The sequence below is a fragment of the Chiloscyllium punctatum genome, chromosome 32, assembly GCF_047496795.1.
Source record: "Chiloscyllium punctatum isolate Juve2018m chromosome 32, sChiPun1.3, whole genome shotgun sequence".
Taxonomy (NCBI): domain Eukaryota; kingdom Metazoa; phylum Chordata; class Chondrichthyes; order Orectolobiformes; family Hemiscylliidae; genus Chiloscyllium; species Chiloscyllium punctatum.
In genome coordinates this window covers 38,386,551-38,402,034 of record NC_092770.1, presented here as the reverse complement: position 1 = coordinate 38,402,034, position 15,484 = coordinate 38,386,551, and the positions used below count along the sequence as shown (strand labels likewise).

The following is a 15,484-nucleotide window of genomic DNA, read 5'->3' as shown; positions in this document are numbered from 1 at the left end:
TGTTCAACAAGTTTCCCCATGGGAGACTGATTAGCAAGGTTAGGTCTCACGGAATACAGGGAGAACTAGCCCTTTGGATATAGAACTGGCTCAAAGGTAGAAGACAGAGGGTGGTGGTGGAGGGTTGTTTTTCAGATTGGTGACTTCTGACTAGTGGAGTGCCACAGGGATTGGTGCTGATTTCACTACTTTTAGTCATTTATATAAATGATTTGGATGTGAGCTTAAGAGGTACAGTTAGTAAGTTTGCAGATGACACCAAAATTGGAGGTGTAGTGGACTGCGAAATTTACCTTAGATTATAATGGGATCTTGATTAGATGAGCTACTGTGCTAAGGAGTGGCAGATGGAGTTTAATTCAGATAAGTGCGAGGTGCTGCATTTTGGGAAAGCAAACCTTAACAGGACTTATACACTTAATGGTAAGGTCCTAGGGAGTGTTGCTGAACAAAGAGACCTTAGAGTGCAGGTTCATAGCTCTTTGAAAGTAGAGTCACAGGTAGATAGGATAGTGAAGAAGGCGTTTGGTATGCTTTCCTTTATTGGTCAGAGTATTGAGTCTGGGAGTTGGGAGGTCATATTGTGGCTGTACAGGACATTGGTTAGGCCACTTTTGGAATATTGCGTGCAATTCAATATTGGGCGGCACGGTGGCACAGTGGTTAGCACTGCTGCCTCACAGCATCAGAGACCTGGGTTCAATTCCCGACTCAGGTGACTGACTGTGTGGAATTTGCACATTCTGCCCATGTCTCCGTGGGTTTCCTCCGGGTGTTCCGGTTTCCTCCTACAGTCCAAAAGATGTGCAGGTCAGGTGAATTGGCCATGCTAAATTGCCCGTAGTGTTAGGTAAAAAGGGGTAAATGTAGGGGTATGGGTGGGTTGCGCGTCGGTGTGGACTTGTTGGGCTGAAGGGCCTGTTCCCACACTGTAAGTAATCTAATAAAAAAAAGGACTCCCTCCTATCGGAATGATGTTGTGAAACTTGAAAGGGTTCAGAAAAGATTTACAAGAATGTTGCCAGGGTTGAAGGATTTGAGCTATAGAGAGAGGTTGAATAGGCTGGGGCTGTTTTCCCTGGAGTGTCAGAGGCTGTGGGGTGACCTTGTAGAGATTTATAAAATCATGAGGGGCATGGATAGGATAAATAAACAAAGTCCCTTCCCTGGAGAGTCCAGAACTGGAGGGCATAGGTTTAGCGTGAGAGGGGAAAAACAGAAAAGAGACCTAAGGGGCAACTTTTTCACGCAGAGGATGGTACATGTATAGAATGAGCTGCCAGAGGAAGTGGTGGAGGCTAGTAGGATTGCAACATTTAAAAGACATCTGGATGGGTATGTGAATTGGAAGGGATTGGAGGGATATGGGCTAGATGCTGGCAGTTGGGAGTAGATTGGGTTGGGATATCTGGTTGGCATGGACAGTTTGGACCGACAGGGTCTGTTTCTGTGCTGTACATCTCTATGACTCTGTGTACATTAAACTATGCATAAGCAACGTATACACGAACACGGACACACATTTGTAACATTTTCTACAAAACTCTTACGTTACGTAGAGCATATCAGGAATCAAAAAAAAACTTCTGGTATTCAATTACAAAGAAAAAGTGAGCAATTTTATTTTCTGATAACTGTAATCACAACCTTCATTAAAACCATTCGGCAAAAGAGAAAAATAGACGAATGAGATTTGTTTAAAAAGCAAAGTTTGGCGCAGTATTGATGTTTCGCCGCTAGTGGCCACTGGTACTTTTAGTAAAAACTATGAACGGTCTTCGCAACCAAGGGCAGAAAGTTGTCCAACAATATACTCCTTTTAACTCTTTCCTTAAAGCTGTGATTAGATTCTGGCTACCCGATGTGAGATTCATTGTGGATTCAACTTCACAGTCTGAGATATAACTGTTTGTATGGATTAATGAAGAAAGTACAAGCTAATATTCCTCAGTACCAACCGTTTTAAACCCTAGATTTATTAATAAAAAAGAAATCGAGCAGCCGGTGTAGTTCAAATAGAAGAAAGTATTTGCATGATGACTGTAATGTTCATACGGAAGGGTATCAATTCTCAGTTTAAGTGGTTTTAGGACAAATTAATGATCATGCTATAAAGTGATCCATTATAATTATTGATTCAAGCCATTTCGTATAAGCTGACTCTAACCGTGTGTTCAATGTACACGTGTTTTCTATCCCGCATCACCTGGCTGAAAAGTTTCATAGTGACCCCTGTTTTTCCTGCACCGAGCTGCTCTCCATAGGAGAGAACATAAACAGGTTAATGTGACTCCTGAGATCAGCGACAAGGGAGTCAACAAAATCTCTGGGCCCAGCTGCAATCGTGAAGGAGTCGTGGTGTTAGCAATGGTCTGGTTCATGTCAGAGGTCCCTTTCGTGGTGTTCCCCTGGTTCAGAGGGAGGATGTTGGAAGTCGGTGTAACATCGGCAGATCCTTCGGTGTAGTAGTTGGCAGCTGGGAAGTGAGAGAGCCGGGCCACGCTTTGCCTCGTGATGCTAACGGCCACGTCGCCTTCAGTTAAGGCTGGAGCCTCCGACGGCGCAGGTTCGGAGGTTCGGCTGCTATTTGCACCATTGGTAATATTTGCAGAATCGTTGCTGGACACTAGGTTGAAAATGGAAGGAGGAGGTGTCTGTGGTGGAAGTGACACAGACTTATACCAGTTGTAAGTGGGAAGAGTGGCTTGTGAGAGAAGGGAAACGTACCTGTTGTAATGGCGTTGTTTGTCCAAACCCAGATATTCTGAATTATTAAGTCTTGACGTGTTGGTTGGCTCTCTGATTTTACTCCGATTTCCAAAAATGAGTAAATCTGGATCCTCTCCTGCGGACGAATTAGGTAAAAAGTTGAGGCCACGAAATTGAAGCAAAACATCATAATTTAACTACCAGTTTAAAACTGACCGTGAAAGGTATACCACTCGTTTTCTACTGTTAAAATCTTACCAATGCTTCACTCGCTGAAGTAGGAATTTGAATTTATCCAGCATCACTTACACTCTAGAACCTCTTCAAAGCACATTGCTGAGTGAATTACTCTGAAGTAAAGTCGCACTTATGTTGATAGTTTACACCGCCACATCCCACGAACAGCAGTGAGATCAATTGATAGCAAATGTATTTCGGGATATGTTTGTTTGTTGAAGTATGAATGATGGCGATTTGCAGCTAGATTACGCTGAAATAACTGTTTCGTTACTGGTTTTCAGATCAAAATTAAACACTTGCAATAACAAAAATAATTGCATGAATATCATTAATTCATTCGCTTTTGAATGTGGTGTGTTTACCTTTTCTCACATTAAAGAGTATAAAATCAATCTTCCTTCTCATTATGCAGCTCTCCTGACTTGGGCAGTTGAGGTGAAAACAGTTGGAACGGCTCTGATCTTGAATAAATTTGAAAACGGCTACATTACAAGTATCTGTAACAATAAATGGAAAGCAAAGACGAATTAGCTCGAAAAGTTATTCAAATATGGTGTCTCAGAGTTGGGGGGGTGGGAGGGGCGAAGAGGGAGGGTCCCATACAAGGGTCTCATACCCATTGATTAGACATACACAGGGAGACGAGACAGCATTCTTTTACCGAGCAGAAGACTACATTATCTGAATTGGAGAATGCAGAACGAGCGGTGTATATCTGCAGAGGAGGACTGGAAAGTACATAAGAGCTTCAGGATCATGTTGTGCAGAAGCAATAAGCAGCACAGTTATTGTTACTAGTTGCATGAAAGCATGTAGAGTGGCATCTAGCGCTCAGCAGGAAGGTCGTAGCAACACCTGGGTTGGGCTGGACTGCAGGAACACAACCATCATTGTCTTGAATGGGAACAAGGTTCAGTTTCAAGAAATTTAAGCTTCAGTCAAAATGTCAGTTTTATCGATCAACAATGCTCTTAATTCTTTTAGTCAAATCTGCTTTTCAATGCAAATTCCAGCCTCGTTTTATATTAGCTTTAGGAATCCTTGAATGTGGAATCGAAACGGTTTGTTTAAAAAAAAATTAAACCTCCTGGAATTAAAATGTTACAGCTGGACGTTGTTTTGACTGAGCGGCGAAAAATCGTTAGGGAGGCCAATATTAATCGTCGTTGTGATCAGTTTTTTTTATATGTCAGCGGGTTAGTCGTTTGAGACCTTAATAATAACCGGCTTATCTCGAAAATGATTCGGTTTTTTTCTGTATTCCCAGTTCAGTCATTTGCCTCCAATGCACGCTGTGTGATTACAGACAAGTAACAATTGTGATATTCATAGTGAATATAGTTAAATTGAATTTGGGTAATTAATTAATCGTGAAAAATTATCCTGATGTAATTTACTGCAAATTCCGACCGCCTGCCGTTCTGAGGGCAGATTGGAGACTGTGAAACTCACCATTCTGTATTAGACAGCAAGTCCTGATGCACTGCCAAGCTGTCTTCGCATTGTAATCATTGACCAAATGGGCGCCTCTGCTCCTGGACAGAGGCACGTCTATAAGTACCCCAGGAAGACGATGCATCCAGCAGTTTCTATAAAATACTGTAGGCGAACACCGAGAAGCTGATTTCTGGAAAATAGGAAAGAACATCAGCAAGGACAAGGTGAGAATCATAGTTTCAGATCTGGTGGGGGCGACCGACCTTCAATGTCCGCGCTCTTGCAACAAGATGCTTATTAAGGCGAGGTATTGCTTCTGTGCCAGTATCGACCATGTCCACTTTGGCATTGCTTCAAGATTTTTAAGACAATAGAGAAGGTTGAAGTGGATGCGTCGCTGACATTTTGGATAGGAGTTTCTTATTTATAACCCCATTATCGGCAGGTGAGTTTCTGTTCGTTCAAACAATTTCCTGTCCCTGTCTAGAATTCATACAGAGTCGAGTTAATGGAAAGTAAATTGGAGAATTTTGCGCTTTGGAAGAGTTTGACATCGTACAGGGCTTAATTGTATTTTAACAATCATAACTAAGGTGATAGTGAATCTAAATGTTACAAGTGTGTGTAAATTTTTTTTGTAAGAACAAGTACACTCGCGTGGTGGATCAAACAGGGAAAGAGATGTTCATTCGGATTTTCAGGAATGGCTGCACTACAGCCGAATCTGTCACCCTCCCGATCCTTCATACTGGCGTCCGTCAGGGTTACTAAGTTTCAACATGAACCTTGCTGAACCAAGTAACTCTTGATACCTTCCGTGGACCAGCGACGATAAATCCTCTTGTTATTTCAGTGTATTATTTACTGACATGAAATATAAAATTCGAAAATTAAATTTTGTATAACAGAGCAAGCATATTGTTTTAAGTCAGATAAATTTTAGTGATTTTTTTAAAATCAGAGACATGCCAAACACAGAATATTTAATTACTCCCCACGAGGATAATCACAAGGAAATATTTCCCCCACTCCCTAAACCATGAATGCACCCACAGTACTGTGGGATCTCATTGTTGGGAGAAAGAAAGTCGACCGAGAATAGCGTAACATTCATCATCAAGGAAAACAATTCGTCCACACTTGGCAAAGTTGAAAGAAAACATTGTTCTCAAGGACAAGCTTAAGTTTTACATGATGTAGTTTAATTCTAAATAGAGACATCAGCACATTTTTGACACCGAATGTGCATTTCAGTTGTTGCAAAGGGTAACATTTCACCAGCTCAACCTTCTCATCTTCGTAATCGAGGTTTCTTGCGACAATTCCGTATTGTACTATATAAACAGAAGTTCCTTGTTTTACAAACAGTGCTGCTTTTGAGATAGCTCATTTAACTCATAAATTGAGGCAGTGATAAGATTTCTGTGTGGCCAAGAAGAATGCCAGGACCACATATAAAGCAAGGCAAAGTGAATTGGTAATTCTGTTTGTTATTGCAAAGGGGATGTGTCTTTTTAAAGTGAAGGCCGGATCACTAACTGAGTTACACAAAAATGGGTTGGCAATAAAGCACCCTCTTACATTGACTTGTTTTAGGGCTGCATAACTAAATAATCTTGCTTTTATCCCTTTGTATAAACTTTATTTACCAGGTAATTTACAGCAACTAAGTTCGGTGTATGATATAAATTATGATTAGTTTACTATCTTGTAAGTGGAGAAGCACATTATAATTAAACTAAGTTATTTTCAGAATGCATTGATGAAAGGACTCAGACCTCAAAAGTAAACTATCTTCCCTCTGCCGATTCAGCCACATCTATTGAATATTTCCAGCATTTTCTATTTGTATCTCAGAACATGACTGAATTATGTAATGTATGAACTCAATTGTTTGAGTTGAATTCAGATCCTGTCACAGTATCTAAATGAATGTATTGTGTCTGACTTAATTCAGAAAAGACAATAGAAAAGTTTATGCAAAGAACTCAACATTATTTCTGTCATTTTCTGGTGTTTGATCATCTTCAGATAAGAGGTGTCCTAGGGAAAGATCACTATCCATATGGAGGACCCCTGTCAATAACAAATGCTGCCAGGCTATTTAATGCTAGTTGTAAATTAACTCTAATCTTGGCACAGTATCTTTTATTGCCAGTGAGTCTGCTCAGGTATCCCCACCAGCAAACTTTGTTACTTTTCAAGTACAATCACAATTTTGTGCCAAATTGGGGATCTTTTCAATAAATTAATATCCACACTCAACTAGTCAATGATGCAAGCTAATTTCAAATAGTAACAATCAGCAGAGACAGACAAGACTCTAATCCCATTATTCTGGGTGGAGGTCAAATTCAGATTCATGAATGAGGAGGATGTTTGCAAATAAAGCAGAGTCAAAAAGGCCAACTGGCTGTCCACGTTACAACTTGTGTGCATCGGCAACCTACTTTTCAAAGCACCAAAACCAAGAGCCATCAAAAACAAACAAAAGACTTGGGCTAATCCAGGAAGTATTTTAAAATAAATTTCTTTCTGAACTTATCTCAAAAAGGCAATCAACCAATCTTCAGCAGTTGACTTTAGTCTCAGGCATGTTCTATTTTTCAGAATTTGGGGGTATTGTTTTTTACTCATAAGATAACTTAAGATATTTTACATTTATTTGAAATCATACAACTTCCTTTTGAAGACCAGTACTGAATCCATATTTAATGTATGGCAATCCATTCCATTATCAATGTCTCATTGAATCCCTACAGGATGGAAGTAGGCCATTTGGCTCAGTGAGTCCACACTGACTCTCTGAAGAGCATCCTACTCAGACCCAATCCCTACTGTTATCTCTGTAACCCTGCATTTCCCATGGCTAATCCACCAAGCCTGCACATCCTTGGACAATCCACCTAACCTGTACATCTTTGTGCTGGGGCTGGTGTGCCTAGAGGAAACCTACACAGACATGGAGAGAATGTGCAAACTTCACACAGGCAGTCACCTGAAGGTGGAATATAACCTGTGCCCCGGTGCTGTAAAACAGCTGTGCTAACCATTGTGCTACCGTGCAACCTGTCTCTGTAAAAGTACTTCTTAGCATTTAACTTTGTATTTTCTTAATTTGCACAAATGCCATTTAGATTTTCTCTGCCTCCTTCAATTTCTTTTTTTTTGTCATATTCATGAATCATATAACTGTCTCATAACCCATCATCACTAATCCTGGGTATGTTCTTTATTTCAGGACAGGCGTATGAGAGATGAGAGCACTATGGTGTTACATTGGGATGGAGTTGAGCCCATGAAATCTCATGGTATCAGGTCAAACATGGGTAATGAGATCCATGCTGGAACCTCCTGCTGAATACCACCTATTTATCCCACCCCCTCAGCTGATGTTGAATCAATATTCCATGCTGAACACATGCTAGATAAAGCACAAAGGGTGGTTAGGACACAATGATTTCTTGATGGGAGGTTTCAACGTCAGTTACCAACAGCACTTTGGTAGAACCACTGCTGACTAAGCAGACCAAATCCTAAAAGGCATAGCTGCTAGACTGAGTTGAACTGAGGGGAATAACAGGAGGGAAAAATTTACTTGACTTTGTCCTTACCAATCTTCCTGTCACAGATGCATCCTTCCAAGACAGTGATGGTAAGACTGAACACTGCACAGTATTTTGGAGACAAAGTCCCATCTGACATTGAAGATACCATCCATCATATTGTAAAACACTACCACTGTGCAAAATGGGTCAAACTTTGAACAGACTTAGCCACTCAAAATTGGGCAGCCCTGTGGCACTGTGGGCAATCATCAGCAGCAGAATAGTATTCAGTTACCAAGATGTAATCTCTGAGCCTGGCACAGTCTCCATTCCACCATTACTATCAAGCTGGAAGATCAATGCTGGTTTAATGTAAATTGCAGGAGAGCATGACAGGAGCAGCACCAGGCATACATAAAATGGTGTGTCAAACCTAACATACTTGCAAGCCAAACAATGCTAACAGCATGCAATAAGTAGGATTAATTAATCCCAAATCATCAGATCAGATCAGAGCTCTGCAGTCCTGGGCAATGGGTGCTGCTGACACCATTTGCCCTCCCCCTAGCACATCCCTACTCTTTCATGACCAAAAGTGGTGGTGTCAATGAGTTGATCAGCAATATCTGTGGCAGGGAGGTGCATAATTCCAGCAGGGAGTCAATGTATGGATGTCCAAAGATTAGAGACCCTAAAGGTTTGTGTCCTCTATACTGCACAGGTCTAGGTACAACTTGCTTTCTGTTTAAGAGCCTTCACATTGGTGGGTCTGCAGGACACCCCCTTTCATGGGTCAAAACAATTAACCTAATCACTCTGAATGTAGTTGTATCAATTTTCTTCCCCTTTGCAGAGTTTTGATTACCAGCATGATTGAAGGTTATAATGAGTGTTTCTCAGTCAGTGACTTGCAGCCTTTATGAGCAGTGGGCTCCCAAATATCCAAATCCCCTTACTGGTTACTCTTCCCATTAACCCCATCAGATTTCCACCTCAAGATGCTCAATGAACCTATCTACTTGAGCCTGCACTTGCCCACCTCTCACACTCAGCCCCTGGCATGTGAGGTGACCATGTCAGATGCGATCACAAACTGCCTCTTGCTTGAAGCCTGGAAGCTCCTGACCATGGAAGATCTTCCTCCCACATGACCTCCTTTCCATTCATGCTTTACCCTATCCCTCCCTTGTAAATATTACTGCCACCCTGTTTTCGCAGCATGCCATGAAGGCTTTTGATAAGGTGCCTCACAGGAGGCTGCTGAGTAAGGTGAGGTCCCATGGTGGTCGAGGTGAGCTACTGGCATGGATTGAGGATTAGCTGTCTGACAGAAGGCAGAGAGTTGGGATAAAAGGTTCTTTTTCAGAATGATAGCTAGTGACAAGTGGTGTCCTGCAGGGTTCAGTGTTGGGGCCACAGCTGTTCACTCTCTATATTAATGATCTGGATGAAGGGACTGGGAGCATTCTGGCAAAGCTCACTGATGATGCAAAGTTAGGTGGACAGGCAGGTTGTTCTGAGGAGGCAGGGAGGCTGCAGAAAGATTTAGACAGTTTAGGAGAGTGGTCCAAGAAATGGCTGATGAAATTCAATGTGAGGTCTTGCACTTTGGAAAAAGGAATATAGGCATGGACTATTTTCTAAATGGTGAGAACATTCATAAAGCCAAAGTACAAAGGGATCTGGGAGTGCTAATCCAGGATTCTCTAAAGGTTGACTTGCAGGTTGACTTGCAGGTTAAGAAAGCAAATGTAATGTTGTCATTTATCTCAAGAGGGCTGGAATGCCAAAACAGTGATGTGCTACTGAGACTTTATAAAGCTCTGGTTAGGCCCCATTTAGAATACTGTGTCCAGTTTTGGGCACCACACCTCAGGAAGGACAAACTGGCACTGGAGCATGTCCAGCAAAGATTCACAAGGATGGTCCCTGGAATGGTAGGCTTAACATACAATGAACGGCTGAGGATCCTGGGATTGTATTCATTAAGTTTAGAAGATTGAGGGGAAATCTAATAGAAACTTACAAGATAATGCATGGCTTAGAAAGGGTGGATGCTGGGAATTTGTTTCCGTCAGGCAGGGATACTAGGATCTTTGGGCACAGCCTTAGAATTAGAGGGGGTCCATTTAAAATGGAAATGAGGAGACATTTCTTCAGCTAGAGTGTGGTAGGCCTGTGGAATTCATTGTCACTGAGCGCAGTGAAGGCCAGGACGTTAAATGTCTTCAAAGAAGAGATTGATAAATTCTTAATCTTGCAAGGAATTAAGGGATATGGGGAGAGTGCGGGTAAGTGGTGCTGAAATGCCCATCTGCCATGATTGAATGGCGGAGTGGACTCGATGGGCCAAATGACCTTACTTCCACTCCTATGTCTTATGGTCTTATGGTTTGTCAAAAGCATAAAAGTTGGAGTCCTTATTAGCTGAGATGTATAGTTTAAGGGTAGAGATTTGATGCTGGATCTGTCTGAAACATTGGTTACGCCACATCGTGTGTTGTGTGTAGTTCCAGAATCCACATTATAGGAGAGATATAATTGCACTCCAGAGAGTGGAGAGGAGATTTACCAGTGTATTGCCTGGGTGGAAGGGTCATTTTATTTGAAGCAGAGGAGACTGAGGGGTTACATGATTGAGATGTATCAAAGTAACAAGGGCATAGAAAGGATAAATAAGAAGATACCTTTCCTGATAATGGAGGGATTAATGAACAGGACAGCAAGTTTAGAGGGGATGTAAGGAAAAATAGTTTTCACCCAGAGGGTAGTGGGAATCTGGACCTCACTCCCAGTAAGAGTGGTAGAGGCAAAAACCCTCATAACATTTAAGAAGTATTCATATGAACATTGGAGATATCAAGGTTATGCAAGGCTATGGAGAAAGTGAGGACTGCAGATGCTGGAGACCAGAGTTGAAAAGTGTGGTGCTGGAAAAGCGCAGCAGGCCAGGCATCATCCGAGGAGCAGGAGAATCGACATTTCGGGCATAAGATGGGCTTATGCCTGAAATGATTCTCCTGCTCCTCGGATGCTGCCTGGCCTGCTGTGCTTTTCCAGCACCACACTTTTCAACTATGCGAGGCTATGGGCCAAGCCTGGAAAATGGGATTGGATAGCTGAATGGGTGTTTTTTGACAGGTACAAACTTGATGGACCAAAGGGGCTTTTCCTGTGCTGCACCTCTATGACTCTGACTCTAAGTTGCTCGTGACATTGAGATTGGCTTCATCAGATTCTGTCACAAATCTCAGACCCCTAAGCAATTTCCCAAATGGTGATATTTTATTCAGTACAAGCTCGACTTGGGACATGCTAATGTTTGGATAGCAGTTGTGCCCTGGTTGGAATCGTTGGCCCAGCACTATTACATACAGCACGTACATGTGTGATCCCTCCTCTGTCTGTCCTTCAGTGAGGGCATGTCAACAGATGGTTCCTAAACATTGGCCAAATGCCTCTAAACCTTAAGTTCATAGGGCGATTTTTCTTACATTCTGGTTAACCAACAAAGGTCGTGGATAATGATTTAACCAATCATTGCTCTGTTATTTGAGCTGCCCACTTACAAAATATTGTCTGATACTCATCCATTCACTTAGGCCTGTTAAGTATCTCATAATTCCTGAAGTCACTAGCTTTATCCATTCTCAGACCTGATCAGCATGTCAATATTTCAATGCTAGTACCTGGTCAAAGCAAAACAAAATTGGAATTCAGCTATTTTGAATGATTTCAAGATACTATTATTTTTCTATCTCTTCACTTGGATGTTTGAATCCTACTAAGGTGTAATCTTTTGGTTTCATATTTACATTCTGCTTTTACACTTCATTTAAATTTCTGCTCAAGTTTGTAATTTGTTATTTGATCCCTTTTAACTGTATTGGGTCTATTCAGGGTGAATAAAACATTAGGTAATTAAAGATCCAGAAAGCAACTTCACACTATATCACCTCTTAGCCTCTTTTAACTGGGGCATATCCCAATCAGGGTTAAAATACATTTCATAATAAAGTTCTCACATCTAATTTCTAATTATTCAGTCATAGTATTTAAATTAGCTCTCATTAATTAACAAGAAAATCTGAGATAGGAATTTCCTGGGGTTTTCACATTTTGTTAAAGTAACCTACTTACAACATGAAATTTGACTCTTAATCCCAATGGATGCCTACTTATTTAACACTTTATCAGATTTTCTTTATCAGATGAACAATTGGAAATTAAACTATCTTGAAAGGAGATGAAGAGAATCTTTAATGTTGTCATAGACCAGAAATTCATTTTCTCTTTGGGTGCTTCTTCAATTCCTTTTTGAAAGCCATGACTGAATCTGTCTCCACCATATTTGCACGTGCTTTACAGAGCTCACCATTTTGCTAAATAAATAATTTATTTCCTTAGGATCCCACTAGTTCTCTTATATCAATTCCTTCTGGTTCTCAACCATTTTGCCATTGAGAACAGTTTCCCTCTACCAGTTGTGACAGCAGCCCTCATAATTTTGAACATCCCTGTCATATTTTATCCCAACCTTCTCTTCTCTGAGAAGAGCATTCTCAATATTGGCAAAAAAGTTTAGCCTTATCCCCTAAAAGATTCTCTTAAATCTGACCTGGAATGCATTGCCAGATGGAATGGTGGCAGAAGAAGGAAACTGAATGTACATTTGTGAAAACATTCCCAGGCATGGGGCAAAGGGGGATCATGACTAACTTGATAAATCTTTCACATAGTTGACACAATCTTTCAAATAGTTGACACACGCCATAATGGACTGGATAGCTTCCTTCTGTGGTTGTGATCTATGAGGGTATTATCATCCAATTCTGAGCTCTTCAAAAAAAGCCTTAATTAGATAGCTCAAACCTTCCAACACTGACAACATCCTTATAAATCTTTTCTGAACCCTTTCAAATTAACAGCATTCTTCCTAGGAGACTAGAATTGAATGTAATAGTCCAAAAAATGGCCTAACCATTGTCTTGTACAGCTACAACATGACCTCCCAACTCCTATACTCAATGCACTGACCAATAAAGGCAAGTGTAACAAATGTCTTCTTCACCACCCTGTTTACCTGCAACTCTACTTTAAGGAACTATGAACCTGCACTCCAAGGTCTTTTTGTTCAGCAACACTCCTCAGGACCTTACCATTAAGTGTACAAGACCTGCCCTGATTTGCCTTACCAAAATGCAGCACCTCACATTTATCTACATGAAACTCCATCTGCAACTCCTTGGCTGTTCAGCCCATCTGATCAAGGTTCTGTTGTACTCTGAGGTAACCTTCTTTGCTGTCCACTACAGCACTAATTTTGGTGTCATCTGCAAATTTACCAACCATACCTCCTATGTACACATCCAAATCATTGATATAAATAACAAAAGCAGTGGACCCAGCACTGATTCCTGTGGCATACCACAGGTCACAGGCCTCCAGTCCAAAAAGCAACACCATACTACCACCCTCTCTCTCCTACCTTTAAGCCTATTTTGTATCCAACTGACTAGGTTTTCCCTCTATCCCGTGTGATCGAACCTTGTTAACTAGTCTACCTTGCAGAACCTTGTTGAATACTCTTACTGAAGTCCAAATAGACAAGTTCACCATTCTGCTTTCATCCTCTTTGTCACTTCTTAAAAAAAATATTCAAGTTAGTGAGACATGGTTTCCCAAGCACAAAGCCATGTTGACTATCTCTAACCAGGCCTTGCCTTTCTGTCCCTGAGAAACCCCTCCAATGACTTGCCCACCACTGATGTCAGGCTCACCAGTCTATAGTGCTCTGGCTTTTCCTTATTACCTTTCTTAAATAATGCATCATGTTACCTCGAATTTGTTCTTTGAATTTGAATACAGCACACCAAATGCAGCAAAATTTGAAAAAGCTATGAAGTTACATGAAAGTTCATTTTAAGATTGTAGATATTTCATGGACAATAGCCAATTGAAGAGATCAGTCATGCCTATAACAAAAAAAAGTTAAATATTTTACCTTTCTAACAATGTAATTTCTTTTGATTTAATATCGGAAAGACTGAAGCTATGTCTTTGGCCTCTACCAGTAACAGAATAGAATAGGAAATCAAATGGTGTCTTTGGATTTTCAAAAAGCTTTTATTGATGCACATGCAAGATTATTGCACAAGATAAGGGCTCATTTGGGAGAGCAAAATAGAATAGAATGAACTTAAACGACAGAAAACAAAGAATAGGAATAAGTAGATCATTTTGGAGTTGGCCATCTTTAACTAGTGGAGTGCCACAAGGATCAGTGCAGGACCTCAATTATTGCTATATATAAAACAATGACTTGCATGAAAGGACCAAATCTAATGTATCAGAATTGCTAATGATACTGCACTATATGAGAAAGCAAGCTATGAGGCTGCCATATGAATTTGCAAAGGAATATGAATAGGTTAGGTGAATGGATGGAAAGGTAAAAGATGGATTATAATGTATAGAAATGTGAGTTTATTCATTTTGGTAAGAAAAATACAATCGTTAATTTTTTTTTAAATGTGAAAAAAAACTTTTAAATGTTGATGTTCAAAGAGATTTATTTTCTATGTCCAAGAAAAACAGAAAGTTTATGTGCAGTTGCAGGAACGAGCAGAGAAGTTAAACTTTATCACAAGGGCATTGCATATTTTGTTTAAGAAAATCTTGATTGAATTACACAGAGCTTTTTTGAGACTGCATTGCATATTGTTGGGAATAACTTTGGTCATACCACACCTTTGGAGGAATATACTTGCTTGAGAAGGTTTGTAGCAAAGGTTCACTGGTTTGTTATCTAACTGGGAGGACTGTCCTAGGAGGAGCTATTGGGCATTTAGAAGATTGAGGTGATATTATTCATATATGATTGTGGAGAGGACTTGACAAGGTAGATACATGTTAATAAGTTGCTTTACCTAGCTGGAAATTCCAGAACCATGAGGTAAAAAGAATTTCACTGCAAAGGATATTTAGAATTCTCTGAACCAGAGAGCAGTCGATGTTCATTCATCCGATTAATACGTCTTTGTACTCTAAGATAATCAAGTTATATAGGAATAAAACCAAAGTACTCTGAATACTAGAGATCTAAAAGGAATTAGGAACTGACAAAGAGGATATGTAGTTGAGGGTCAGCTATGATCTTATTAAATGGAAGACACGTTCCTGTTCCATTTAATGTACAGATATAAAAGGTAATTGAACTGAAATTTGACTGTTTCTCGCTCCGGCATTTCCTTTTTTATTTAGTAATTCCAATATCTGCAATATTTTGCTTTCGTATCCTTCCTGTGTTTTTAAGAACCTCTGTTGTCTGCAGACCTGTATAAATATTCTTTTTATCAACTCCACCACTTAGTATGTCCTTTCAACTGACATTTGATGTAGCAATGATGTGTCATATTTCAGCTGAGGCATTAAACGAGGGTCCTGTCTGCTTGTTGAAGTGGATGTAAAAGATTCTGTAGCCAAATATTATCCCTCAACGGTCAGCACCAAATAACAATTATTTGTGGAACCTTGCACTCTATAATTTG

The 15,484-nt window shown here is 40.4% G+C and overlaps 1 protein-coding gene across 1 annotated transcript; it reads right to left on the bottom strand.

Annotated features, from left to right (window-relative positions):
- Nucleotides 1-2,008: 2,008 nt before the first annotated feature.
- Nucleotides 2,009-4,621, bottom strand: LOC140458289 (uncharacterized). Its single transcript, XM_072552691.1, has 3 exons — nucleotides 4,402-4,621; nucleotides 3,312-3,446; nucleotides 2,009-2,845 (listed from the first exon to the last, which is right to left on the bottom strand). Exons 1-3 carry the CDS (start codon nucleotides 4,619-4,621, stop codon nucleotides 2,193-2,195), a joined length of 1,008 nt encoding a protein of 335 aa, XP_072408792.1. The 3' UTR covers nucleotides 2,009-2,192.
- Between the last annotated feature and the right edge of the window lie 10,863 nt (nucleotides 4,622-15,484).